The following is a 27,687-nucleotide window of genomic DNA, read 5'->3' on the forward strand; positions in this document are numbered from 1 at the left end:
TGTCTAGTTCATCTATTTTTCTTTTTTTTTTCTTTTTTGTTTTTTTCTTGAGACAGAATTTCACTCTTGTTGTCCAGGTTGGAGTGCGATCTCAGCTCACTGCAACCTCTGCCTCCCAGGTTCAAGCAATTCTCCTGCCTCAGCCTCCCGAGTAGCTGGGATCACAGGCATGAGCCACCATACCCGGCTAATTTTTTTTTTTTTTTTTTTAAAGTAGTGGCAGGGTTTCTCCATGTTGGTCAGGCTGGTCTTGAACTCCCAACCTCAGGTCATCCATTTGCCTCCGCCTCCCAAAGTGCTGGGATTACAGGCATGAGCCTCCGTGCCCAGGCTCTTTTTTCTTTCCTTTTTTTTTTTTTGCTAATGCTTTTGGTGTCATATCTAAGAATCCATCAAGGATTCTAAGAATTGTAATTCAAGGTCATAAAGATTTACACCAACAGTTTCTTTGACGAGTTTTAGAGTTTTAGCTCCTAAGTTTATGTCTTTGATACATTTAAATTTTTGTATATGTTGTGAGGTAAGGGTCTAACTGCATTGTTTTGAATTTGTATATCCAGTTGTCTCCTCATCTGTTGAAGACGATTCTTTTCCCATTGAATGGTCTTGCACCCTTGATCAGTTGACCATACATATCACGGTTTATTTCCGGACGTCAATTTTATTCCAAAACAACTGAAATAATTAACTGCTTACGTGTTTCAGGCATGATCCTAAGCACGAATTCATCTGCTTCTCGTAACTGTTAAGTGGGCACTATTCTCACTCCCATTTGACGAATGAAGTGGCTGAGATACAGTGTGATTTGCCCAAGGCCATATAACTAGTAAGTGGCAGTGACAGGATAAGAATTTAGGTTTACTAACTTGAGAGCCTGAGTCTTAGCCATGCATGCTGTAAACAAAAATTAGAAATCAAAACTTCTGAATTCCACTGAAGAGTTCACTTTAAGCAAAAGGGGTGAAGGTCGGATTAGCCACTAACGGTTTGAAGAGCACAACAGGGAGGAACTTGCCTCATCAGCTTGCTTTCTACAGAGTAGCAGCAACGGACCTGCCTCTTTGGGCTGAAACTCCTCCAACCCCCAAGTTGAGAATTTACACCGGCTGTAAGTCGAATTTCCAGTTAAGAAGCCTTCCTGGGTTACTGGGGCAGTGCCGAGTGGTGCGAGCAAAGGCCGGGCCGGCTGCCAGAGTCTCGCCCGGCTCTCTGCACAGAATTTGGGAGTGGGAAGGCGTAGGTGACCGGGCTGGAGGCTGCCCGGGATGTGGAAACTCTCGCGGGAAGATGCGTCGTTGCCTCGGTAACCGCGTCGCAGTCGCCAAAGATGGCGGGGCGAAGTCTGGGTTTTACGGTCAGTTCAACTCCAGGCTCCTGGAGAGCGTCTAGGCTCCGGCGACTAGGACGCCTAACCTCCTTTAACTTTGGCTCTGAAAGTATCTGGCTCTTTTACAGAGAAGCAGCGTTCCAGGGACTCCGCTCCCGCCACCCGTTCAGCAACCCTCTACACCTGGACCCGACCTCCTCGCCTTGGAGGAAGAATATAAGTAAGAAATTCAGCGGTTGAGCTTTTCCTTCTTTCTTTCATCTAAATGAGGCTTTTTTTCCTGGAGACTGGCTGGATCTTCGGGACCACTCACTCTGCAGCATTCCTTTCTCGTCATCTCGTTCACCTGCCGTTGATCCTTTTATCTCTGATCTGAGTAGTTCGCCTGCGTATTCGAAGATATTTGAAGTGGGAGAAAATTTAGCCCAAGTAAACATGTTGTTTAATTTGAAATGTAGCTCAAGTAAACAGCAAGATACTGTTGAAAGTTATTCGGGTAGCAGGAATTGCCGCAAATAGTTCATTTGATAGTTTAGGTTATTTCGCTTAATTTCAAGTTCATAGAGTTTACCTTCGGTAAATTTCCTTTACGTTGGTTTCTAAATTGAAAGGATGCTTCCCACTGCAATCAGAATTACCGTTCTCGTTCAGATGTTCCTTTTCTTACCTGTTCTCGGTGTAATTACAACTATCTTGACAACGGTGCTTTCATTTTTGGCCCATTCCACTCCTCATCCCCAAGTTTTCACACAGCAGTCAGTGTAATCTTTTAATTTGATCATATCATTCCTTTTCTTAAAATTGTACAATAGTTTCCTGTTGCGTTTCAAAAGCTCTGATCGATGTGGCTCCTCCTGCCTCCCGTATTTGATCTTATTCTCTCTTTCCCTTTTCATCCTAAAACTCTCCAGCTTCACTGGCCTTTTAGTTCCGAAAACTCCCAGGTTTTCTTTCTGTCTCTGGAAAGAGGCAGTCACACACGCCTTCAACCTGTAATGTGAGTGGCCTTCCTTGACCATGCTAAGTATGCTCCTTGTTGGTCTTTTTCATTGTCTCACTGGTTTTTCTTTCTAATTAGCATAATTTGTTACAATAAATTCATTTGTGAATTTCCTTTTTGTCTGTCTCCTCCATTGGACTGTAAGTTCTAAGGGCAGAGACCGTGCCTGTTTTATTTGCCATCGTACATACCCTTATAAAAAAGTGCCTTTTAACGACTCCCTTTCTTTTTAATTTAATATAAAATAACTAGATTAAAATTGGAAATAGTTGGCAGTTTGTATCAGAGAGTTAAACTAGAGTTACCATATGATCTACATATGATCTATATTTAAAATTAAAGCATATTTGAAATTAAAACTGAAGGATACTGTGTTTAGATGAACTATACACTGACCAATTTACCACAGCAAGTAGGAAGATAATCATATCTTCTTCTCTCTTATGAAATGGGCAGATTATCCCAGTTCAAAAGTGTACTTAAGCAACTTAATCTATTTTTTATATATAGTTCTTTATCAGCTGTGTCTGAATCAAAACGGTTATTTTCATTATCATTAACCATATAGTATTAAATACCTGGATTAGGTTTATTTGTTCAGTTATTTGAGAGTGTATTTTGTATTTTGCACCTAGTTCTGGTGCATCGTTAGGGATATAGTCCTGCTTAAAATGAGAAATATACAGGGACCATTATTCTATTCTAGCACGAGTTGTTTTATAAAACGAGATAGCTAAACAGTATTATATGGTGGCCAGCTGTTACTTGTTCTGTCATCTGTACTCTGAGTTGTGCACATCTGAAGCATATGAACAGAGTAACTCCCTACACTACCTGAATCTTCTAGAGTACTTCTGTGTCATGCAGAAGAGTAAAATGTCTGGCCATCCCTGTAAACAAGAATATGAAATAACAGTATGGTATCTGTTTTGCCACCTGTTGTCTTGGCATTAATCATTAGAATGCTACTTCCCGGGGACCTCAATCCAAAACCTTTGCAATTCTGCTCCTGTTGGAGGAAATAATCACTATCTAAGAGGATAGACTAAGGAAGATGGTAATCGCTCAAGTGGATAAATTTTTCAAGCTTCATTCCTGTATTATAATACAGATAGCTAACAATAAGATAACATGACAACTGGTAGGGCAAGCACCCTCATAAATCCCAGTTACATTGGATTTACAGATTAATTTGCAGATAACTGAGTTATTTATGCTATTAAATCTTCCATGAATATGATACTTCTCCATTTATGGGATTTATTTGACCTTTAATAGTATTTTATCATTTTACTACATAAAATTCTTGCATATATAATTTGCTTCAAGGTACTGATTAGTTGCTATATAATAAGTGGAATTTTTTCTATTAAATTTTCTAATTGGTTATAAATGTAGAATTTTTAGATGTTGATGCTACATCTGTATTTATATACACACAGATCTTCAGTCCTGCTGGGCTCTTTTATTCATTCTGTGAAGTCCCTTGGATTTTTGATGAAGACAATTATATGCAAATTTTGATCATTTTGTCCCTTGATAATTCTCCTGCATTCTCTCTTTTTCTCTGTTTAGGACTTCCCATGTGATATGGAACAGAAAAAGTGATGGTGAGCTTCCTTGTTTATGATTTTGAGAAGCCCACTTTTAATAATCACTACATTTGAGATTTTCCCTAGGGTTTTGGTAGATTCTTTTTATTGTTTAAAATTCTTCCCCTTATTTCCTAATTTGAATGAGTTATATGTATCAAAACTTATTTTTTCCCCAATTAATTCGGGTATTGGTATGTTCTTTTCCCCTCCTTTAATGTTTTAACATACTGAACTACAAAGGCAGGTTTCTTGTTTTGCTTTAAAGACTGCTAGATATGATTGCTATAATTTTATGTAGGTTTTTTGCATCTATGAACAAAAGTGAAATGGGTGTTAAACTTTTTTTTCTAGTTCTTTTCCTTTCCGTTTTTGATATCAATATTATTCTGGCTACATGAAAGAAGCCAAATAGTTTTCCTTTTTTGTTTCTTTTCTTGAAAGCTTTTTATAATTACAGATTTTCTGCCCTTTGATTAAAATTGTGAAACTGTCTGAGTCTAGTGTTCTTTTTTCAAGGGGATTCTTTTTGTCTATGAATTTAGCTTCTTTAATGATTATTTAGATGTACTATTTCTAGAATAGTTTTTGGTTATTTCTAAAATAATTTTTGGTTCTAGAAAAGTGTTCATATCATGTATGTTTTAAAATATATTAGCATAAACTGACTCTATGGTGGTACGTTTGAAATCTTGCCTGTATGCATAACCATGTACACCCCTCCTTTTGGTAGCTTTCCAATATTGTTTAGTTTTGTCTTTTTCTTTTTCTATCAAGCTTCCTGGGAGATTTATCTGTTCATTGGTCTTTCCAGAGAACCAGCTTTGGTTTTCTTGCTAATCTGTGCGATGTTAAAATTTCATTAATCTTTATAGAAATAAAGACAAATGATCTCTTCTAACTGAGGTGGATTGATTTTTTGTTTCTTAATTTCTTTACCTCATTTATTGTTTTTCTTATTTTTAAATAAATATATTTGTGTCTTTAAATTTCTCATCAACTATAGGTTAACTATATTCCAGGACTTGTTTTGATGTATATTTCTTTAGGGTTATTTAGTTCTAAATATTATATGATTTTGATAGTAATTTTGAGAAGTGTGTTTTTTAGTTTGCAAGCACATAGGGTTGTTTGTTTACTGTTGTCTAGTTTTTATTTTTCTAAGTATGTATGTGACAAGGTCTTGCTCTGATGTCCAGGCTGGAGTGCAGTGGTGTGATTATGGCTCACTGCAGCTTTAACCTCCTGGGCTTAAGAGTTCTCCCACCTCAGCCTCCTGAGGAGCTGGGACTACAGGCGCATGCCACCATGCCATGGTAATTTTTTTTTTTTTTTTTTTTTTGAGACAGAGTCTCACTCTGTTGCCCAGTCTGGAGTGCAACGGTGTGATCTCAGCCCACTGCAACTTTCACCTCCCAGGCTCCTGAGTAGCTGGGACTACAGGCATGTGCTAGCATGCCCAGCTTATTTTTGTATTATATTTTTTGTAGCGACTGGGCTTCACCATGTTGCCCAGGCTGGTGTTTAACTCCTGGACTCAAATGATCCACCTGCCTCGGCCTCCCAAAGTGCTGGGATTACAGGCCCAGCCTAGTTTATTTTAAATTTCATTATGATTAGAGAATTGATATATTAAGTTTTTAAATGTATTGAGACTTATTTGTGGCCAAGTGCATGTTCACTTTTTGTAAAAGTTCTATGTGTTCTTTGATAGAAAATGTATTTATTATTTGTTGTCTAATCTGTTCTATATTTGTTCTTCATGACATCGGTATCCTCGCCTTTTTTTGTTGCAGCTTTATTGGTTTCTGTTAGAAGTGTATTAAAAATCATCAATTATAATTATAGTTTTAAAAAATCCTTATGATTGTGGCCATTTTTGTTTGGGAGTATCTTATTTGACTTATTGAAATCTTCTTGATTCCTTTCATTATTATGCAGTGTCTGTTATATCTTTCTTCATCCCTCTATTTTCAAACTTTGTGTGTCATTTATCAGTAAGAGCATTCTTTTTATAACCAGTCTGATAATTTCTGCCTGTTAATAAGTGAATTTAATTTATTTATATTATTACATAACTTGAAATTGTCTTAGCCACCTTATTTTTTATGTTTTCTATTATGTCTTGTCTTTGGTTCTTGTCTGTCTTCTGCTGGATTGAATGGGTTTTCATTATGTCTTTATTTTTACTGGTTTGGAAAGATGTTAGAATTCTTTAACTTGGTTTCCTCTGTTAAGTTAGATAATATTTTACTTTGTTGTTTTGAATACACCCACACCCAGTTAATCATCAATGTATTTTTATAGTCTGTACTAATTTAGATTTATCATGTTTTCTGATATCTTCATGATTCTTTTTTTCCAGATTCATTTTCCTCCTTCCTGAAGTGTAGACCCTTCGTTATTTTCTGTGAAAACCTGAGTCTTAAACTCTCCAGTCTTTTTGAAAATTGTTACTTTGCACTTATTCTTCAATGACAGTTTATCTGAATATAGTTCTAGATGGCCAACTTTTCCTTCTCAGCCCATTAAAGATATCCTTATATTGTCAACAGACAATATAAATGTTACAGTGTTGGAAGTGTTAATGAGCCATCTGCTGTCAGCTTTTTAGATAATTATGCTGGTAGACTTTTTCTCTGTTCTTTTAAAATAATGATTTGGTAGTTTAGGGAGTACTCTCTTTATCTTTAAAATTCTGTACTTTCACTGTGATGTATGCACAGGTGGATTTGTTTTCTTTATTCTTCATGAGATCCATGTCTTCAGTTTGGGAAATGCTTAGCATCAGCTCTTGAAATACTGTCATTCACTCCTCTTGGGATTTCTTTTTTTCTTTTTTGGAGACAGAGTCTCACTCTGTTGCCCAGGCTGCAGTGCAGTGGCATGATCTTGGCTCACTGCAGCCTCTGCCTCCCAGGTTCAAGCGATTCTTGTGCCGCATCCTCCCGAGTAGCTGAGATTACAGGCATGCAGCACCACACCTGGCTAATTTTTGTGTTTTTAGTAGAGCCGGGGTTTCACCACGTTGGCCAGGCTGGTCTCCTGGCCTCAAGTGATCTTCCCTCCTCCACCTCCCAAAGTGCTGGGATTACAGATGTGAGCCACTGTGCCCGGGCCTCTCTGGGATTTCTAAAACTTCTGTTATAGTAGGTACAGAACATCTGTCTTCAATGGATGTTAACCTGTCTTTTGTGTTTTTATCCCCTTGTTTTTTGTATCTCCTTGTAGGTGATTTCTTTATATCTGCCTTCTAATTCACTCATTCCTTCTATGTCCATTATATTGTTCAACATATCCGTCAAATTTCCTTGAGTTCTTCTTAAGTTCAGTGACTGTGTTTTTCATTTGTGTAATTTATTATTTCAATCTAATTCAGCGTTTTTTTGGTGATAAAATTGGCTCTTGCCTAATGTTTTTTTCTGTACGCATTTTTTTTTTACAAATTAATGCTAATTTTAAAATCTTTTTTGAATTGTTATATTATCTCTTCTTCTTATAGTACAAATTTTCTCTTTCCTCACGTCTGCTGATTCTTTCTTTTCGCAGCTTGTTTCTTTACGCAATTTGTTACCTTTTTGAAATCATCATTAGCAGTTTGCTTTTTGAGAGAGTCCTACATATTCTAGATGAGTAAATGTCCCTATAGGGTGGTTTTCAATTTACCTTTGCTAGTTTCAAGTTTTCATTGATTCCACATCAGCTTTCTTCTATTTTAAAGTTTTGGCATGTATCATCTAGGTAAGATGAATTTGGACTTCCCTCTTGTTTGTTTTAATTACTCGCAAGAGAATCTTTTTCTACCCATGGTTCTAGTTTCATTTCTGCTCACCTAAGGTTGTGGGTAGAATTTTTGTAGTCTGTGTTTCACAGGTGTATCCCTTCATGACTCACATGCATCAGATTCTAGCTTTTAAGCTATTTTGGCTTCTGTTCCTGTTTGTTGCTCTCACTTTGAATTGCTGCTTTATTCTTAGTGCCAGGGCATTTCCCTTGCCTGAGTTTGAGCTTAGCAATATTTCCTCCATTACATTTTATCTGGCATGTCCATGGATTTAGAGTAGAATAGTCTTCTCAGTCATCTTGGTCCACTATATTAATTGGAAACTTCCATTTAAGTCCTTGTGATCTAGTCCTTGTTAGGGAAATTTGAAAAATCAGGTAATGGCACTTTAAAGGCACCTTTAAGTCTTTCTTAGATATTTTTCTTTTGACCACGTAATCCTAAGATATAAAAATATTTCTTAAAGCTTCAGACTGTTAAAGGATATGGTACTGATCTCCCTCTTTTTTTTTTCCCTTGGGCTGGAGGTTGTGTTTTGTGTTACTTGTGAATCACATGTCTAAGAAAAACAAGATAACTAATTTTTCAAATCCTTATGTCTCCTTCACATAACCTCAGAAGATCCTAGGTGGTCTAGAAATGTGACATTTCAACAGGAGAAAAAAGTTATATGCTTTTGAGTATGTTTATTATGGTGTTAACCTTTAAAAGTGAAAAAGGGGACTTAACAATAGGGACAGAGTTCAGTACATTATGTTCATTGCAATTTATTGAATTGCATAGCCGTTTAACATGCTTATAAAGATTATGTGGAGATAGATATTCCTTTTATATTGCTGTGGCCAAACAGTACAAAATTGTGTATATGCTATAGATGAAAATTGGAAGGGAACATTAAAAATAAAAATGGATGGTGGTGGTAGGATTATGGGCAGTTTTTCCTTTAAAAACAATTTCTTTCAATAATAATGTCATTCTTGCAGTTTTAATATAGGACCAAGTAAATAGTATTCCTTTTCTTGCTAGATTCCAGGTAGAATGAAAAATCATAATTAAAAAAGGAGTGCCCGTCTCTACTAAAAAATACAAAAAACTAGCCGGGTGAGGTGGCGGGCGTCTGCAGTCTCAGCTACTCGGGAGGCTGAGGCAGGAGAATGGCGTAAACCTGGGAGGCGGAGCTTGCAGTGAGCTGAGATCCGGCCACTGCACTCCAGCCTGGGTGACAGAGCGAGACTCCGTCTCAAAAAAAAAAAAAAAAAAGGAGTGACAGGTCGAGGTCAAGATAGTCACCTTTATTTCCAAGGAAGCTTGATGTTAAAGTGTGTAGCTGAGGTGTGAGCCACCTCACACCTCAGCTGGTGGGCTGCTCACTAAACCTCACATTTAGCTCCCCAGTTAAAGCAACACCCCAAACCAGAACAGGTCTCCCCCATACCCTGCCCACTTCTGCCCACAATTAGAACAGGGCCTGTCTCTGGAGAAGCAAGATTAGAACTTGTATTCTTTGCAGGTAGGCTAATAACAACTCTGTTGAACTCACCCAGCTTATTCTTCCCAAATATATTAGGTAAGTTGTGTCCCTTGAAATTAGTAGAGGGCCACAGAAAGGCTAACACTTAGTGTTTGAGGTCCTACCACAAGGAAGGAGGAATCATGGGGAGTTGAGGATAAGTTCTTAATGGCTGTGTTCATTTTAGAGTAAGAATACTATATGTATATTTTGGCATTTGTTGATTAGGTCACTTGATAACGTGTAACTGCTGAAGTTTAATTTTTATTTTTGTTAGGATCTTCAGTATATCCCAATTATTTTCTGCTTTTAGGCGTTTAAATGCAGAATTACAGGCAAAAACAGCTGATGTGGTTCGACAAGCTAAGGAAATAATAGTAAGTAAATGTACAATTATTAATAATTCCATATAAATGCTAGTTTTTTATCTTTTTCATTTGATATATGACATATATACAAAAAACTAGCCAAAGCATGTGTGTTCAGTTCAATGAATTATTACAAACTGAACATGAATGTGTATGCACAGATATAGGAATGTGTATATGTATATGTTTTTAGTAAGCACACATTTTCTAAAAGCCACTGAAAAAGTACTTTCCATTTAGATGCTCCAGTCTTCTAAATTCTCATTATAAATTCTCATTATTAATTGATAGGATAGAGTGACTCTCCTTAGAGGAGTAGAGTCTACTTTAAAACTTTTACCAGTTCTTACCTAATTTTGCTTCTTACTTTCTGTCCTTCCTGTCCCCCACAGTGGAGTTGATGGAAGCAGGGAAGGAAACCTAGGCAATATTTTTTCTTAATGCCTTATACAAATCTACAATTATTTGTTAGTTTAGGAATAAGAAATGTATAATATATAACATTTCAAGTAATGTATTTTGATAATGGTTACAGATTTGTATTTTATAATTTATAAGTAGATGTTTTACTAAAAATATTTATAATTAAATTCATAATTACATTTTACTAATTTATAATTAAATGTTTTACTAAAAATATTTTTATTTCATTTTTTTAGTTTTTGCCGGTGTCTGAAGAGCAGGAAAATACTTGTACAAAAGGACCCCATGTTATAGTAGATGACGGATTCCTTACGTTTTCTGCTCAGAGAGCCCCATAAAAAGAATCTCCCCCAGGCTGGGCGCGGTGGCTCACGCCTGTAATCCCAGCACTTTGGGAGGCCGAGACGGGCGGATCACGAGGTCAGGAGATCGAGACCATCCTGGCTAACATGGTGAAACCCTGTCTCTACTAAAAAATACAAAAAACTAGCCGGGCGTGGTAGCGGGTGCCTGTAGTCCCAGCTATTCAGGAGGCTGAGGCAGGAGAATGGCATGAACCCGGGAGGCGGAGCTTGCAGTGAGGTGAGATCCGGCCACTGCACTCCAGCCTGGGTGATAGAGCCAGACTCCGTCTCAAAAAAAAAAAAAAAAAAAAAAAAAAAAAAAAAAATCTCCCCCTGCAAATAAAAAACAGAATAGAATACGGACAAGCTAGGAAAGGGGTTGGGGAGTGGATTCCTACCCCTGCAGAAGCGAACAATATAAGGTTTCTCATATTTAATTTTTGTTTACTCACTTTCTCTTTTTAAATTTTTTAATGTTTGTGATTACATAGTAAGTGTTTATGGGGTAAATGAGATATTTTGATACAGGCATGCATTGTATAATAATCACATCATGGAAAATGGGGTATCCATCCCCTCAACTATTTATCCTTTGTGTTACAAAAAATCCAATTATACTCTTTTAGTTAATTTAAAATGTACAATTAAATTATTTTGACTATAATAAACATGTGCTATCAAATACTAGGTACTATTCATTCTTTCTAACTATGTTTTTTGTACCCATTAGCCATCCTTGTTTCCCACCCCTGCATCCCCCACTACCCTTCCCAGTCTCTGATAACCATTCTTCAACTCTCTATCTCCGTATGTTAAATTGTTTGGATTTTCAGATCCCACAAATAAGTGAGAACATGTGAAGCTTGTCTTTCTGTGCCTGGCTTATTTCACTCAATGACCTTCAGTTACATCCATGTTGTTGCAAGTGACAGGGCCTCATTGTTTGTTGTGGCTGAATAGTACTCCATTGTGTATATGTACTATATTTTAGTTATCCATTCATCTGTTCGTGGACACTTTGGTTGCTTCCAGATCTTGGCTATTGTAAACAGTGCTGCAACAAACATGGAAGTGCAGATATTTCTTTGATATATTGATTTCCCTCTTTTGGACCTATACGCAGCAGTGGGATTGTTGGATCATATGGTAACTTTAGTTTTTTGAGGAACCTCCAAACTATTTCCTTTGTGGTTGTACTAATTTACATTCCCACCCACAGTGTACCAGGGTTCCCTTTCTCTACATCCTCACCAGCACTTGTTATTGCCTGTCTTTTGGATATAAGCCATTTTATCAGAGTTGAGATGATATTGTAGTTTTGATTTGCATTTCTCTGATGATCAATGATGTTGAACACCTTTTTAATGCCTGTTTGCCATTTGTATGTTTTTCTTGAGAAATGTCTATTCACATCTTTTGCTCATTTTTAAATTGGATTATTAGTTTTTTTTCCTATAGTGTTGTTTGATCTCCTTATATTTTCTGCCTTGTATTCCCTTGTCGATGCGTAGTTTGCAAATATTTTCTCCCATTCTGTGGGCTGTCTCTTTATTGTTTCCTTCACTGTGCAGAAGCTTTTTAACTTTATTTGATCCCATTTGTCCATTTTTGCTTTGGTGATCTTTGCTTGTGGGGTATTACTCAAGAAATCTTTGTCTCCAATGTCCTGGAGAGTTTCCTCAATGTTTTCTTATAGTAATTTCATTGTTTTGAGATCTTAGGTTTAAGTATTTAATCCATTTTGATTTGATATTTGTATATGGCAAGAGGTAGGGGTCTAGTCTCATTCTTCTGCATGTGGATATTCCGTTTTCCCTTTGTGTATGTTCTTGGCAACCTTGTCAAAAATGAGTTCACTGTAGGTGTATGGATTTGTTTCTGGATTTCTCTATTCTGTTCCATTGGTGTGTGTGTCTGTTTTTATGCCAGTACTCTGATGTTTTGGTTATTATAGCACCATAGTATAATTTGAAGCCAGGTAATGTGATTTCTCCAGTTTTGTTCTTTTTGCTTAGGGTAGCATTGGCTATTCTGAGTCTGTTGTGGTTCCACATAAATGTTAGGATTGTTTTTTCTATTTCTGTGAGAATGTGATTGGTATTTTGCAAGGGGTTGCATTGAATCTGTAGATTGCTTTGGGTAGTATGAACATTTTAACAATATTGATTTTTCTAATCCATGAACATGGAATATTTTTCCATTTTTTTGTGTCCTCTTCAAATTCTTTCATTGATGTTTTATAGTTTTTGTTGTAGAGATCTTTTACTGCTTTGGTTATATTAACTCCTAGGTATTTTATTTGTGGCTGTTGTAAATGGGATTACTTTTTTATTTCTTTTTCAGATTGTTGACATACAGAAACACTACTGATTTTTGTATGTTGATCTTGTATCCTGCAACTTTACTGAGTTTATCATTTCTAATAGTTTTTGGTGGAGTCTTTTGGTTTTTCCAAATATAAGAGCATATCATCTGCAAATGAGGATAATTTGACTTCTTCCTTCTGATTTGGATGCCCTTTATTTCTTTATCTTGTCTAATTGCTCTAGTTAGTACTTTCAGTCCTATGTTGAATAACGGTGGTGAAAGTAAGCCAGATCTTAAAGGAAAGACGGTCAGTTTTTCCCATTCGGTATTACACTAGCTGTGGGTCTGTCATGTATGGCTTTTATTGTATTGAGGTCTGTTCCTTTTATACCCAGTTTTTGAAGTGTGTTTACCATGAAGGGATGTTGAATTTTATCAAATGCTTTTCCAGGATCAGGTGAACTGATCATATGGTTTTTGTCCTTCATTCTGTTGATATGATGTATCACATTGATTGATTTGTGTATGCTGAACTGTCCTTGCATCCCTGGGGTAAATCCCACATGGTCATGACAAATGATCTTTTTAATATATTACTGAATTCTGTTTGTTAGTATTTTTTGAGGATTTTTACATCAATATTCATTAGTGATATTGGCATGTAGTTTTCTTTTTTTGATGTGTCTTTGGTTTTAGTATCAGGGTAATACTAGCCTCATAAAATGAGTTTGGAAGTAGTCCCTCCTCCTCCAATTATTGGAATAGTTTGAGTTGGTTTGGTATTAGTTCTTCTTTAAATGTTCAATAGAATTCACAGTGCAGCCATCAGGTCCTGGGCTTTTCTTTACTGGGAAATTTTTTTTTATTGTGGCTTCAATCTTATTACTTATTATTGTTCTGTTTAAGTTTTGGATTTCTTCATGGTTCAATCTTGGTAGGTTGTATGTATGTGTCTAGGAATTTATCTGTTTCCTCTAGATTTTCCAATTTATTGACATATAGTTGCTCATAATAGCCACTAATGAGCCTTTGAATTTCTGCATTGTCTGTTGTAATGCCTCCTTTTTAATCTCTAATTTTATTTATTTGAGTCGTCTCCCTTATTTTCTTTGTTAGTCTGTTAATTTTGCTTATCTTAAAAAAAACAAACTTTGTTTCATCAATCTTTTCTTCATTTCAAATTCTCTATGCTGTAATCTCAAATGCTCTAATCTTCATTTCTTTTCTTCTACTAATTTTGGGTTTGGTTTGCTTTTGCTTTTCTGGTTCTTTAAGATGCATTGCTGGCTGAATGTGGTGGCTGATGCCTGTAATCCCAGCACTTTGGGAGGCCAAGGCATGCAACTTGAACCCGGAAGTTTGAGACCAGCCTGGGCAACATGGTGAAAATCCATCTCTAGAAAAAAATACAAATTAGTCACATGTGGTGGTGCACGCCTGTAGTTCCAACTACTTGGGGGGCTGAGGAGGGAGGATGGTTGAGCCCAGGAAGGTCCAGTCTGTAGTGAGCCATGATCATGCCACTGAACTACAGCCTGGGCATCAGAGTTTCTCTCTGTCTCAAACTAACAAACAAAAAAAAAAAAAAAAAGAAGAAAAGATGCATTGCTAAGTCATTTATTTGAAGGTTTTGTTCTTTTTTGTTGTAGGCACTTACAGCTGCATAAATTTCCCTCTTAGTACTGCTTTCACTATATCCCATAGATCTTGGCATGTTGTGTTTTCATTATCGTTTGTTTCAAGAAATTTCTCAATTTCCTTCTTATTTTCTTCATTTACCCACTGGTAATTTAGGTGCATGTTATCTAATTTCTGTGTCTTTGTATAGTTTCCAAAGTTCTGGTTATTAATGTCTAGTTTTATTCCATGTGGTCAGAGAAGATGCTTGATATTATTTCAGTTTTTAAAATATTTTACAGCTTGTTTTGTGACCTAACATATGGTCTGTACTTGAGAATGATATTCATGCTGAGGAGAATAATGTGTATCTGTAGCCTTTGGATGAAATGTTCTGTAAATGTCTATTGGGCCCGCTTGTTCTGTAGTGCAGATTAAGTCTGATGTTTGTTGAGTTTCTTTCTGGGAAATCTGTCCAGTGGCAAAAGTGGGTGCTGAAGTCTCCAGCTATTATTGTGTTGCAGTCTAGCTCTCTCTTTAACTCAAATAATATTTGCTTTATGTACCTGGGTGCTCCAGTGTTGTGTGCATATATATACAATCATTATATCCTGTTGCTGGATTGACCTGTTTAGCATTATATAATGACCTTCTTTGTCTCTTCTTACAGTTTTTGTTTTGAAATCTATTTTGTCTAAGTATAGGTTCTCCTGCTTTTTTTTTCTTTTTGGTGTAGAATATCTTTTTCTACCCTTTTAATTTTCAGTCTATATATATCTTTATAAGTGAAGTATGTTTCTTGTAAGCAACAGATCATGGGGTCTTGTTTTATCATCCATTAAATCAGTCCGTCTTTTGATTGATGAGTTTAGTCTGTTTACATTCAATGTTATTACTGATAAGGGCCTTAATCCTGCCATTTCATTATTTGTTTTCCAGTTGTCTTGTGGTATTCCTTCCTGTCTTCCTTTTATTGAAAGTGATTTTCTCTTGTGGTATAATTTAATTTCCTGATTTTTATTTTTTGTGTGGTCATTGTATGTTTTTTTGACTTGAGGTTACTGTGAGGCTTGCAAATACTATCTTATAACCCATTATTTAAAGCTGATGACAACTTGACACTGATTGCATAAACAAACATGCAAAAAGAAAACTAATACAAGCTCTACACTTTTATCTCCCTAGTTTTTAACTCGTTACTGTTTCTGTCTTATTGTATTGTCTATGTCTTAAAAAGTTGTAGTTATTATTTTTAATTGGTTCATCATTTAGTCTTTCTACTTAAAGGTAGTTTACACTCAATTACAGTGTTATAATATTCTGTGTTTTTCTGTATGTTTACTATTACCAGTGAGTTTTGTACCTTCAGATGATTTCTTCTTGCTCATTAACATCCTTTTCTTTTAGATTAAAGAACTACCTTTAGCATTTCTTGTGGGACAGGTCTAATGTTGATGGAATGCCTCAGCTTTTGTTTTTCTGGGAAGATCTGTTATTCTCTTTAATGTTTGAAGGATATTTTTGCTGGATATACTATTCTAAGGTAAAAGATTTTTTTTCTTCAGCCCTTTAAATATGTCATGCCACTCTTTCCTGGTCTGTATGTTTTCCACTGAGAAGTCTGCTGCTAGATGTATTGGAGCTTCTTTGTATGTTGTTTGTTTCTTTTCTCTTGCTGTTTTTAGGATCCTTTCTTTATCCTTGACCTTTGGGAGTTTGATTATTAAATGCCTTGAGTTAGTCTTTTTTGTGTTAAATCTGCTTGGTGTTCTATAATCTTCTTTTATTTGAACATTGATAACTTTCTCTAGGTTTGGGAAGTTCTCTGATATTTTCCCTTCAAATAAACTTTCTACCTCTATCTCTCTTTCTGCCTCTTCTTTAAGACCAATAACTCTTATATTTGTCCCTTTGAACCTATTTTCTAGATGTTGTAGGCATGCTTCATTCTTTTTTCTTTTGTCTCCTCTGTATTTTCAAATAGCATGTCTTCAGGATGACTAATTCTTCTGCTTGATTGGTTCTGCTATTAAGAGACTCTGATGCAGTCTTCAGTATGTCAGTTGCATTTTTAACTCCAGAATTTCTGCTTGGTTCTTTTTAATTATTTCAATCTCTTTGTTAAATTTATCTGATAGAATTTTGAACTCCTTTTCCATTATTTGAGATTCTTTGAGCTTTCTCAAAACAGCTATTTTGAATTCGCTGTCTGAAAAGTCACATGCCTCTGTTTTTCCAGGATTGGTCACTGGTATCTTATTTAGTTCATTTGGCAAAGCCATGTTTTCCTGGATGATCTTGATGCTTGTAGATGTTTGTCAGTGTGTAGGCATTGAAGAGTTAAGTATTGTACTCTTCACAGTCTGGGCTTATTTGTGCCAGTTTTTCTTGAGAAGGCTTTCCAGTTATTTAAAGGGACTTGGGTCCCCTGCCCAATATCACTAGGGTTCTTGCTGACTCATAGAGGTCTTGGTGGTCTTGGATAAGATCTGGAAGAATTCTCTGGGTTACCAGACAGAGACTCTTTCTCTTCCTTTATTTTCTCTCAGACAAACGGAGTCTCTTTCTGTCTGTGCTGAGCTGTCTGAAACTAGGGGTGTGGTGATGCAAGCACCCCTGTACCCAGCACCACTGGGATTGTGCTAGGTCAAACCTGAAGCCAGAACAGCACTGGATCTTGCCCACAACCTGCTATAAACACTACCTGGCTACCACCTATATTCACTCACAGCCCTAGAGCTCTACAATCAGCAGGTGATGAGGCCAGCCAGGTTTGTGTCCTTTCCTTCAGGGTGGCGAGTTCCCCCAGGCCCTGGGTGGGTCCAGAGATGCTGTCTAGTAGTCAGAGATTGAAGTTAGAAATCTTAGGAATTTATCTGGTGCTCTAGTGTTCTGTGGCTAAGCTGGCACTCAGACTACAACATAAAGTCCTTCACGCTCGCCCCTCCCCTTTCCACAGGCAGAAGAGCCTCTCCTTGCGGTCACCACCACCACCAGTCCATAGCGGGGTTTTGCCAGGCCACTGCTAGTGTTCACTTAAAGCTCAAGGGCTTTTCAGTCAGGTTGTGGTGAATATTGCCAGGCCTGGGACTCACCCTTCAAGGGAATGGGCTCCCCTCTGGCCCTGGGCAAGTCTAGAAATGCTGTCTAAGAGTCAAATCCTGGAATCAGGGACCCCAAGAGTCCACTTGGTGCTCTGCCCTGCTGTGGCTGTGCTGGTACTTAAGGTGCAAGACAAAGGTCCCTTTACTTTTCCCTCTGTTTCACAAGCAGAAGGAGTCTTTCACTGTAGCCACTATAACTGGGAATGTGCTGGGCCACCCCTGAAGTCAGTATGTCTCAGAGCCCAAGGGCCATGGCTTACTATTAATACCTTGGTATTGCTGCTGGTTATTTGAGGCCCAACATCCCTTTAGTCAGCAGGTGATGAACGCTGTCAGAACTAGGTCCTTCCCTTCAAGGCAGCAGGTTCCCTCTTGGCCCAGGGTGTGTCTAGAAATGTCATTCAGGAGCTAGGGCTTGTAATGGTGGCTGTGTGACTCTGCCTGGCACCCCACTGGATGCCTTCCATGGCCAAGGTGGTATCCAAGATGCAAGATAACGTCCTCTTTACTCTTTCCTCTCCTCTCCTTAAACAGAAGGAAGGAGACACTTTTGTTGTTGCGAATTGCACTGCCTGGTGTTGGGGAAGGCATGGCGGAAGCAATCCTTTAGTGCCCCGGTTGGTGTTTCCCTAGGTCACAGTTGGTGTCTCCCTATGTGCCACCCTAGTCCTCTGGCTCTGAGCCGAGCCCAGCACTAGGGTTTGCCTAGAAATTGGAGTCCTTGTATCCTAGACTGCCTTCAAGTTTACCTAGGACCCCAGAGCACTTTGGCCAGTGGTGGTGACTTGCTGACAAACTGGAGTTCTGACCCACGGGATGGGCGATTTTCCTCTGGATATAGCTAGTCCAAATGCTTCCTCCATGCATGGGTACTGTCTCAGCCCCACATGACTTTGCTCTCCACTCTGACAGGGCAGCACTGAGTTCAGTGTACAGTCCCCCATTCACTGTGCTGTCCCTCCCCCAAGTGCACAGACTCTTCAGGCTGCACAGCCACTGCAGGAGTGAGTCAGGGAGGGGTGGTGTCAGCGATTTAAGTCTCTCCAACCGTCTTCAATGACTCTTTCAATGATATGAAGTTAAAACCAGGTACTGTGATTGCTCACCTGATTTTTAGCTCTCATGATGATGTTTTTATGTGCAGGTAGTTGTTAAAATTTGGTGTTCCTGCAGAGGGTATGAATAGTGTAGGCTTCTATTCCACCATCTTGCCTTACTTTAATTTCTTGATGTGTCTTTGTCAAAAGCTTTTACTCCTGATACTTCACTTTTAGCATCTTCACAGCCTTCTCAACATTGAAGTTTTTCCTGATTTGAGACAAATTTTTCTACCCATTAAGTGAATTTTTTAAAAAATGTCTTATGCCTACTTCTAATTTCTGTTGTATGCTGTGTAAGTTGAAAGACTCTAAAGGGATGGGGAAGCCGGAATTAGAAATATTATGTAAAGGCCTTGATATTCTTACATTTTCCCCTTAGGATGGAATTTTTTAACCCATAACAAATGAAAGGTGCAACTAGTGTTATAGACCTTATCTTCATACTATAGCATTTAGAATTCTGTGCCTTTATGTTATGGAAACCCAGGACAGTTCTGAAATGATGAATGTTCAGAGAGGCACTTGAGTATATCTTAGTGGTTTGGTTTTTTTTCTGTATGATATATGACCTTTCTCTACTCATTTAAGAGAGATCGGCAAGAAGTACGATCTAGGCCTGTTTCAAAACAAATGAAATCATGTGATGATGAAGATGATTACAGTTTAAGGTAAGTAACTTAAATTCTCAAGCACCTTCTTTTAAATTGATGTACATGGATCTTTAACTATGTAAGATCTTTTTGCATGCAAACATTGAAAATTCTATAATTTTAAGAATAATGTATATATAGGGGGCTTATACCAATCCGACACAGTGGAAGCCCTTTATCTCATGTAATTTTCAAAATATTATTTTGAAATGTATATTCTTGTCCTCATTTTAAAAACTTTAGAGAGGAAACAGGAAAAAGTATATAATTGATGTGAATAAAACTATGAAATCATATTGTAGCAGACACAATGATGATCACCAAACATTCCAGGTCTCTTATAGTTGTCAGTGGGCTATGAATAGAAGTTTAGTTAATCTTTTCCAAGCCAAAACAGACAAGAATTGGTGTGTGAACCTCCAGCTGACTTTCTAGCCATGAAGATGAGTAAAATTCCAATTGATAAAATCTCCTAGCCTGGTCTCTGGGTGACCGTGTGTGGAACATGTAGAAAAAAGGGTCCTTCTTCCTCACTATGGCTGCATTGAATGGGTTAAGCTGCTGGAATTTTTAGGTTACTAGCCTGCTTATCTTTGCTAATGTTGAAATTGGTATTGGGAATGGAATGCTGCATAACAAAAACTCAGAAGTGTGGCATTACCTTAGCAGTTAGGTGGGAACCAGCAAGGAAACTGATATTGGAGGCTGAAAAGATAAAGGATGAATGTTATGTAGTGGCAATGAATTTAGTAAAACTGTCATCTGTGGTAAATTGGGAGGCACAACAGGTGTCTAATGAACTTGTTCTCTGGGGAAAGAGGCTGAAACACAATATTAGCAGTATATGCTCTTTTTTTTTTTTTTTTTTTTTTTTTTTGAGACGGAGCCTCGCTCTGTCGCCTAGGCTGGAGTGCAGTGGCCCGATCTTGGCTCACTGCAAGCTCCGCCTCCCGGGTTCACGCCATTCTCCTGCCTCAGCCTCCCGAGTAGCTGGGACTACAGGCGCCCGCCACCTCGCCCGGCTAATTTTTTTTGTATTTTTAGTAGAGATGGGGTTTCACCGTGTTCGCCAGGATGTTCTCAATCTCCTGACCTCGTGATCCGCCCGCCTCGGCCTCCCAAAGTGCTGGGATTACAGGCGTGAGCCACCGCGCCCGGCCTCAGTATGTGCTCTTGAAGAGACAAGTTTGGGATAGATTTGGCTGATTTGCAAGCAGAAATAAAAGGGAATACCTGATTATCTAATTCAGATTCACAAAGATTTACAACCATGATTTCTTTGAAGAGCTTTATGGTTTTAACTCTTAGATTCAGGTTCTTTGATCCATTTTGAGTTAATTTTTGTATGTGGTATAAGAGTCAACCTCCATTCTTTTGCACATGGATAGCCATTTGTCTCAGCATTATTTGTTGAGAAGACTATTCTTTCCCCATTGAATGTTCTTAGCACTCTTGTCAAAAATCAGTTGGCTGTAGACATATGGTTTTATTTTTGGACTTTCATATCTGTTCCATTGATCTATATAGCTGTCATTATGCCAGTAGCACACTCTTGATTACCCTTGTTGTAACTGTCAAGTTGTGGAGTAAACTGGTTTTAGACCTCAAGAATTACAAGGTAAAATCGAGAAAATCTATAAGGAACAAAAGCCTATCAAAATTCAACCTTGAGGCAAATATCAGACTAAACATGTGGACTTTATGACTATTGATAAAATTTTCCAATGGATTAAGGCTTCTCAGGGCAAGAATCAGATTAAATGGCACACAGTGAAACTTTTCATTTGGGTAAAATGACCCACGGCAAAGACCTAACTAAAGTTATAGTCTCTCCTTAGAAGGTTGACACTGTTTAACCCATTTTTAAATTGAGAAAGAGAGGTCAGGTGAAGAAATAAATAAAGAATTAGTCTTGGAAAGAATTGTAGGTGATGTAATGGCATGTAGAACTGACTGAAATTAAATAGGGAAGAAACCCACTAGTTTGGGGGAAAGTTTTATCAGCAAAGAAACTCTAAGAATGGACTAAAATTATTTGTGGCTTTTAAAATATTAAAACAGCTATGGGTACCCCACCTCCCAGTATTCTAAGATCAAGAAGCAGGCTGTAAGAGGTGCACAGCCCTACAGGGTTTAGAGACAAAAGAGAAGTTTATTCCTACATGGCAGTATATTTGGCTCATGTGAAATATTGGGACATTATTCATGTATTCAAAAATAATTATTGCATACAATCCAGTATTTCCTTTCCTAGATATTTACCCAAGAGAAATATAAACATATATCCATGAAAAAACCTGCATGTGAATTTTTAGATCAGTTTTATTCATAATTACCAAAACCTGGAAATAATTCAAATATTTATCAAATGGTGGCTGGATGAACAAATTATGGTATATCCATGCAGTGGAATACTACTTGGCAATAAAAAGCCATGAACTACTAGTAGAATAACAACATATTTGCTAAGTGAAAGAAGCCAGGCTAAAAAACATATATAATCTATGTTTCCACTTATTTGATGCTCTGGAAAAGGCAGAGCTTTAGGGACAGAAATCAAGATGGTTGTCTGGGGCTTGAGTAGGGGTTAGGGGACTACCAAGGAACACAAGGGAACTTTTTGAGATAATGGAAATATTCTCTGTCTTGTGGTTGTGGTGGTTATGTGACAATATATGTTTGCTAAAACATATTTAACTGTATATGTAAAAAGAGTATATTGTATGATATATCAATTATATCTCAAACCTGAAAAAAATAATTTTTGAACACTGTTAGTGCCAGGTCTAGCTACTGGTATTACAGTGGTGAGTAAACAGACCTGATCTTGTTTCCAAGAAGTTAATATGTGTTGCTTTTGAGTATTTTTTAAGTACCTCAATTACACATTTTTATATTTTGATATACATATGTATGCATACATATAACATGAAACCACTTTATTAGCTGTAATACTCTGATATTCTGTAAAAAAAGATATTGAAGTTATCAAAATTCCAAAATTTGGATTATACATAGATTTAACATGGTGTTTATCCAGTAAACTGAAGAACTGAAATGATACTAACAACAGATGATGTTGTGATGATAACGCTCTGTTTATCTATCAGTTTTTTTTAATGCTACTGTTTGAACAGATGGCTTTTACCATGTAAAACATGGCATTTGGTGATCAGTTGGGAATTGCTGAATATGGGAAATAATTCTGTAAAGAAACCATTCATTTCAGGTTGGAACAATGATATTCCACCTAAATAAGGAAGAATATATTTAAATAGGTCTTCAACACCCAGGATGACTCTGTCAAAAACTGTGATGGGAAACCAGAGTTTAATCTCCTAATAATGTAGTATACATATCCTCCAGTCTGCTTGAAGCATGGTTTACCATACAGTCATTTCCATCATATTACAAACATTTCATGGAGTTAAACAAAAGTAAGAATACCATATTGTAGCTTATTTTTCATGGAAATACACTAGCAAAGTAATATCATTGCAAAATCTGATGGAGACAGATAACCCTTTAATGTCTTTTGACTGATATGTATGCATGTGTGTTGGGGAATGGAATGAGAGGTACAGAAAATGTACTAAAGAAATGACAAACATTAATTTAAAATGAGGAAGATTAAAGAGGACACTTAAAATTTGTATAATATTTGGAAACATTTTCATGTCATTTGTGAGAGTGATTCTTTAGTTTCTGTAATTTTTAACATATTTTGAAAGCCTTTTTTTTCTTCCCAGAGGTATTTCTAATAGTTAAGAGGTTTATTTATCTAAGTGTATCTTTGTATTTAATACTGAAAAAACTTATGCATGGCTAGCTCAGTGGGAGGCATCTGATGGAAAATAATTTTAGTTGTATGTCCTCTCCAATGGTTAGGACTTCTCAGGGGATATGACAGAGTTTTTTCATAGCAATAATGGATGCTAACATGGTATGTTTTCAGAGATGTAAATACAATGCCCAAGACAATGTGTTAGGCAAATTTTTTCTGTAAAGGGGCAGATAGCAAATATTTTTAGATTTGTGGGCTAGTCTGTGTTGTACCTACTTAACTTTAAGGTTGTAGTGTGAAAACAGCCATAGATCAGACATAAGTGAATGAGTGGGTGGATTCAGCCTGTGGGCCATAGTTTGCAGACTTCCATAAACACTCCTTGTTTTTTTGTTGTTGTCGTTTGAGACGGAGTTTCGCTCTGGAGTGCAGTGGCGCAATCTCGGCTCACTGAAAGCTCCACCTCCTGGGTTCATGCCATTCTCCTTCCTCAGCCTCCCAAGTAGCTGGGACTACAGGTGCCCGCCACCACGCCTGGCTGATTTTTTGTGTTTTTAGTAGAGACGGGGTTTCACTGTGTTAGCCAGGATGGTCTCGATCTCCTGACCTTGTGATCCGCCCGCCTTGGCCTCCCAAAGTGCTGGGATTACAGGTGTGAGCCACTGCGCCCGGCCAACACTCCTTGTTTTAAACTACAAATATATTTTGAAAACCTTGTGTATAAAAATAAATTGCATTTTAGATGTGTTTATTCATGCACTCAACAAATACTTAAGCCAGTAGTACCTGGCATATAAGCTTTTAAATTGACTAGGCATAGAATATTGAACAAGGCAGACATGATTTCTGCCCTCATAGAGTTCACAGTATAATGAGGAAAACAGGCACTGACCAAGTGTTTTAAGTGGATTAAAAGAATGATACCATTGAGTGGGCTCATAATAAAAAGCCCTGTGGTGAATCGTTTGTAAAATGGGTAATTGCTGTGGATAGCCCACAATTACTCTTGATGATTTCCATTCATTAAAATTTTTGCTAGTTTCCTACTAGAATATTGGCATTATAGTGTATCTTCTTAAAGGTGAATTATTTAACCAAAGCATTTTTCTTGTTTATGGTACTCATTCAGAAAAAATTAACATGTGGATAACTACAATTATAGCAAAGATTATTTGATAGTTGAATAGTTTCCCTTTCAAATACAATTGTTGAATATCATTGTCTCAGCTCAATGTCATCTATTATTAATGTATAATGTTTATTTTTGGTCTGTAGAGGTGTATTACCATCTGAAGGGATAGTTCATCTTCATTCAGAAACTAAGGTATGAAATTAAACTTTCTCTGAATACAATTATATTCTGTAGAACTTAGGTTTTTTTAGACTTTTCTTAGACAAAGCAGAGAAGGGGTATGACTCAACAGATACAATATAAACCTTGATAGTCAGAGGGATGCATTTATGAAATGTCACTCATATAATAAATGGAATCCTTTGTTGTCTCATAATTTCACTGAATAATTTGGAGGTACAGTGGAAAAAATTCTAGGTGAAATGACTTTGTAAACTGAGGCTTATTTTTTTTTTCTGAAGCTTACATCTAGTAGAGCGAAGACCTGAAAAAGAATGATACTCATATGCAAAGAAGGTGATTTGAAAAGTTTGTTCGTTCATTTAAATATTTATAGTGTAGAGATCACTCTTCTAGGTGTAGAACATACTGGGATCTATGTTTCCCATCCATGGAGACCTAAGCCAAGGGAACTGTATACCTGAAGGCCACGGAAGGCCTGCCTGGGGAATAATTGGTTCCTGAGGAGAACTAAATTCTGTGAGTCAGAATGTCCAGATTTATTCACGACAGTCCACTGGCTAGCTGAATACCATTGAATCTTTAGGACTCATTTTCCTTATCCTTGAATTTCTTGGTTTTGGTATTATCTAGGTCTTTTCCAGCTATACAGTTGTGATATTCTTGAAAAGACATTTTTGGTAATTCCATCAAAATAGCAGTTTTTCTGTGTAGCAAAATAGCAATTCTATGTGTTACAGAATTGCTTTCTTTGGCAAATGATTAGACTCTAATTAATCAATACTTTCAATTCTTTTAATGTAGCCAAAGACCAAAAACATTGATCCTGTAAACAAGGTTCAAAACAAATTACACTCTGCAAATAAAGGAAGGAAAACAAATTCAAGGTATAGTATAGTTTTCAAAGTATTTCTTTTTTTTTAGTTTTATAATTCACAATACCATCATTCTTAATTTTTAAGCTCTGTTTGTTTTTCCAGATCTTTTTATACCCTAAACATTAAGTTACCCTGCATATATCTTATCCATATTCAGTAATTTAGAACATTTTCTACTCAGAAATGTTTTGCAGCAGTTAACAAATACTTTATATTGTTCTCAAGAAAAATTCTAAATCTAAAATTTTTATAAATGTTATTTCTAGTGATTTATTCTCTTAGAACTGTGACTGCAACTGAGGTTTGTTTTGTTTTGTTTTGTTTTTTGATCGCTGCCTAGTTCTCTCAAATAGGCTCAATAGTCTAGTTTTTGAGTATTTGACAAAGTGCATACATTATTTTGTCTATTGAGCTACAGAATTATTTGCCATGCTCTGAATAGGACTATAATATAATTATAATTTACATTTTATTGTTTTTGGTGAGAAAGAATTCAAGACAGTTCTTAGTTTTATAGGCATAAAAAGGGACCCAAGATGCTCCCTAGGATAGGATGCTTTCTAGAAAAGGTGGAGGATTGAGTTGCACCAACCATCTTCAGTCAGTTATTACATTTAGATGTCTATTACTTACCCAAACTGATCACTGCATTGTAATTTTGGAAAAATCTTTGTTCATTTTTGTGTCTTTTAATTGTTTAAATAACTTTTTTGTTTTTGTTTTTTTTAAATAAAAGGGATGGAAAAAATAGAGTAAAGTGATAAGGAACAGAAAATAACTATACAATAGATTGAAGAAAAGAACTTACAGGCCACATACATGCATACATAACTGGAAAGGGTTACCTTTTCAGACTTCACATTTTTTTTTTTAAAGTTGATTTTTCAAATAGAATTCCGAAGACCAAGACCTACTATTTGATAGCACAATAGGGTGACCATAGCCAATTATAACTTAATTGTATTTTTAAAATAACTTAAAGAGTGTATTTAGATTGTTTGTAATTCAAACAATAAATGCTTGAGGGGATGGATACCCCCTTCTTCATAATGTGCTCATTTCACATTGCATTCCTGTATCAAAACATCTCATAAATATGTACACCTACTGTGTACCCACAAAAAATTAAAATGAAAAGAAAAGAATTCTGAAGCATTTGCTTATGTTTTAAAAGTGAATTTGCCTTTCAGAACCATAAATTTGTTGATGTGTCAATGAATTAGGCCTGGCCCATTCCTCAGTGCCTTTAGAAATGAGTTTTATTTTGTCGGTCTTCTCCATTTCATTAAAAAAAAATCAAATCCAACTTTTTGGTTAATATTGATCATGGTAAGAATGTGTTTCTTTGGGTGGAAAAAAATGTTGTTTGAGCTATTAGCTCTTCACTCTGTAATTTTTTCTCAAGAGGTATTTTTCTTTGCTGTTTGCAGAATTATGGCCAGGGTGATGTCAGTTTGTACAGTTTTTCTCCAGAGGCATGTAAATTTCAAAGCCACAGGCTGGATTTGACCTAGGAGGCCAAGTGCAGTACTCTTAGTTTTGGTATTCCCTTATATGGAGGCAAAGTCTAGACCATCTGGCCTCATAAAGCCTTCTCTAGCTCTGTGGTCATGTGATTCATAAAGACCAAAAATCTGCTAAGTCTCTTGTAATATAGTCCTTGAAAGTATCATATGTAGATTTCATCATAAATTTCAAATGTGTAATAGTAGTCTCTTGTAATATAAACCTTAATATCAATTACAGATTTCATCATAAATTTAAATTTATAATAATCTTGATCTGCTTATTTGGGTAAAAGGCATATATCCTTTCTACCTTTCTATTTTGTTCACATATACGTATATACAGACATATGTATTTAATTTTTATTTTTTAGTGTTAAATTGAAATACTCTGATGTCCAAACTGCCGACGATGTTGCCATTCCAGAGGATTTCTCAGACTTTTCCCTTGCAAAAACAATTAGCAAAATTGAAGGGCAACTGGAGGAAGAAGGCTTACCTGAATATACAGATGATATTTTTTCTGGTGTTAGTAATGACATTGGAACAGGTAGATTTTCTTTTGTTTCTTATTTTTATCTTTATAGCACAGTTACTTAGAAGAGGAAGTCTTGGGGAACTATTTCTTACATTAAAAAAAAAATGTATTGTGATGTCTTGGTTTGTTTCAGTATAATCTAGTAGGATGTGGTGGAGGGAGGAATGAATGGGATTATAGATGAAATAAAACTGGCCATGAGTCAGTCATTGTTAAAGATAGGCAGTGGGTAAATGGGGTTCATTGAACTTGCCTACTTTTATGTTTCATATTTTCCATTATAAAAAGTAAAAGTAAAAAAGACTGTATTTACTGGTTTGATTGAATACATTTCAACTTAAGTTAAAATACCCATCGCTTATTGTTACAATATTTAAAAAGTTTTTCTGAATTTTTTCATTTACTGTTACTATATTTTATTTATTGCATGTTAAATCAACACATGCAAAAGGACAAATGAATTGACATTGCATCAGGTAAAATAAATGAATTTTCTAATGTATATAATTTTTCTTATTAACTCATTCTTTGCGTATCACTAGAA

At 36.5% G+C, this 27,687-nt stretch overlaps 1 protein-coding gene across 1 annotated transcript in view; it reads left to right on the plus strand.

The window, feature by feature from the left end:
- The first annotated feature begins 1,306 nt into the window (after positions 1–1,306).
- TEX9 (testis expressed 9) overlaps positions 1,307–27,687 on the plus strand; it is a 68,026-nt gene continuing 41,645 nt past the window's right edge. Inside the window, exons 1-7 of the mRNA XM_025390056.1 lie at positions 1,307–1,354; positions 1,456–1,547; positions 9,527–9,590; positions 19,065–19,144; positions 24,186–24,234; positions 25,027–25,109; positions 26,980–27,155. Coding sequence (XP_025245841.1) covers positions 1,328–1,354; positions 1,456–1,547; positions 9,527–9,590; positions 19,065–19,144; positions 24,186–24,234; positions 25,027–25,109; positions 26,980–27,155 — 571 coding nt within the window. The 5' untranslated portion in view covers positions 1,307–1,327. The remainder of the gene's footprint in view (positions 1,355–1,455; positions 1,548–9,526; positions 9,591–19,064; positions 19,145–24,185; positions 24,235–25,026; positions 25,110–26,979; positions 27,156–27,687) is intronic.

This window comes from Theropithecus gelada, chromosome 7a (assembly GCF_003255815.1).
Source record: "Theropithecus gelada isolate Dixy chromosome 7a, Tgel_1.0, whole genome shotgun sequence".
Taxonomy (NCBI): Eukaryota; Metazoa; Chordata; class Mammalia; order Primates; family Cercopithecidae; genus Theropithecus; species Theropithecus gelada.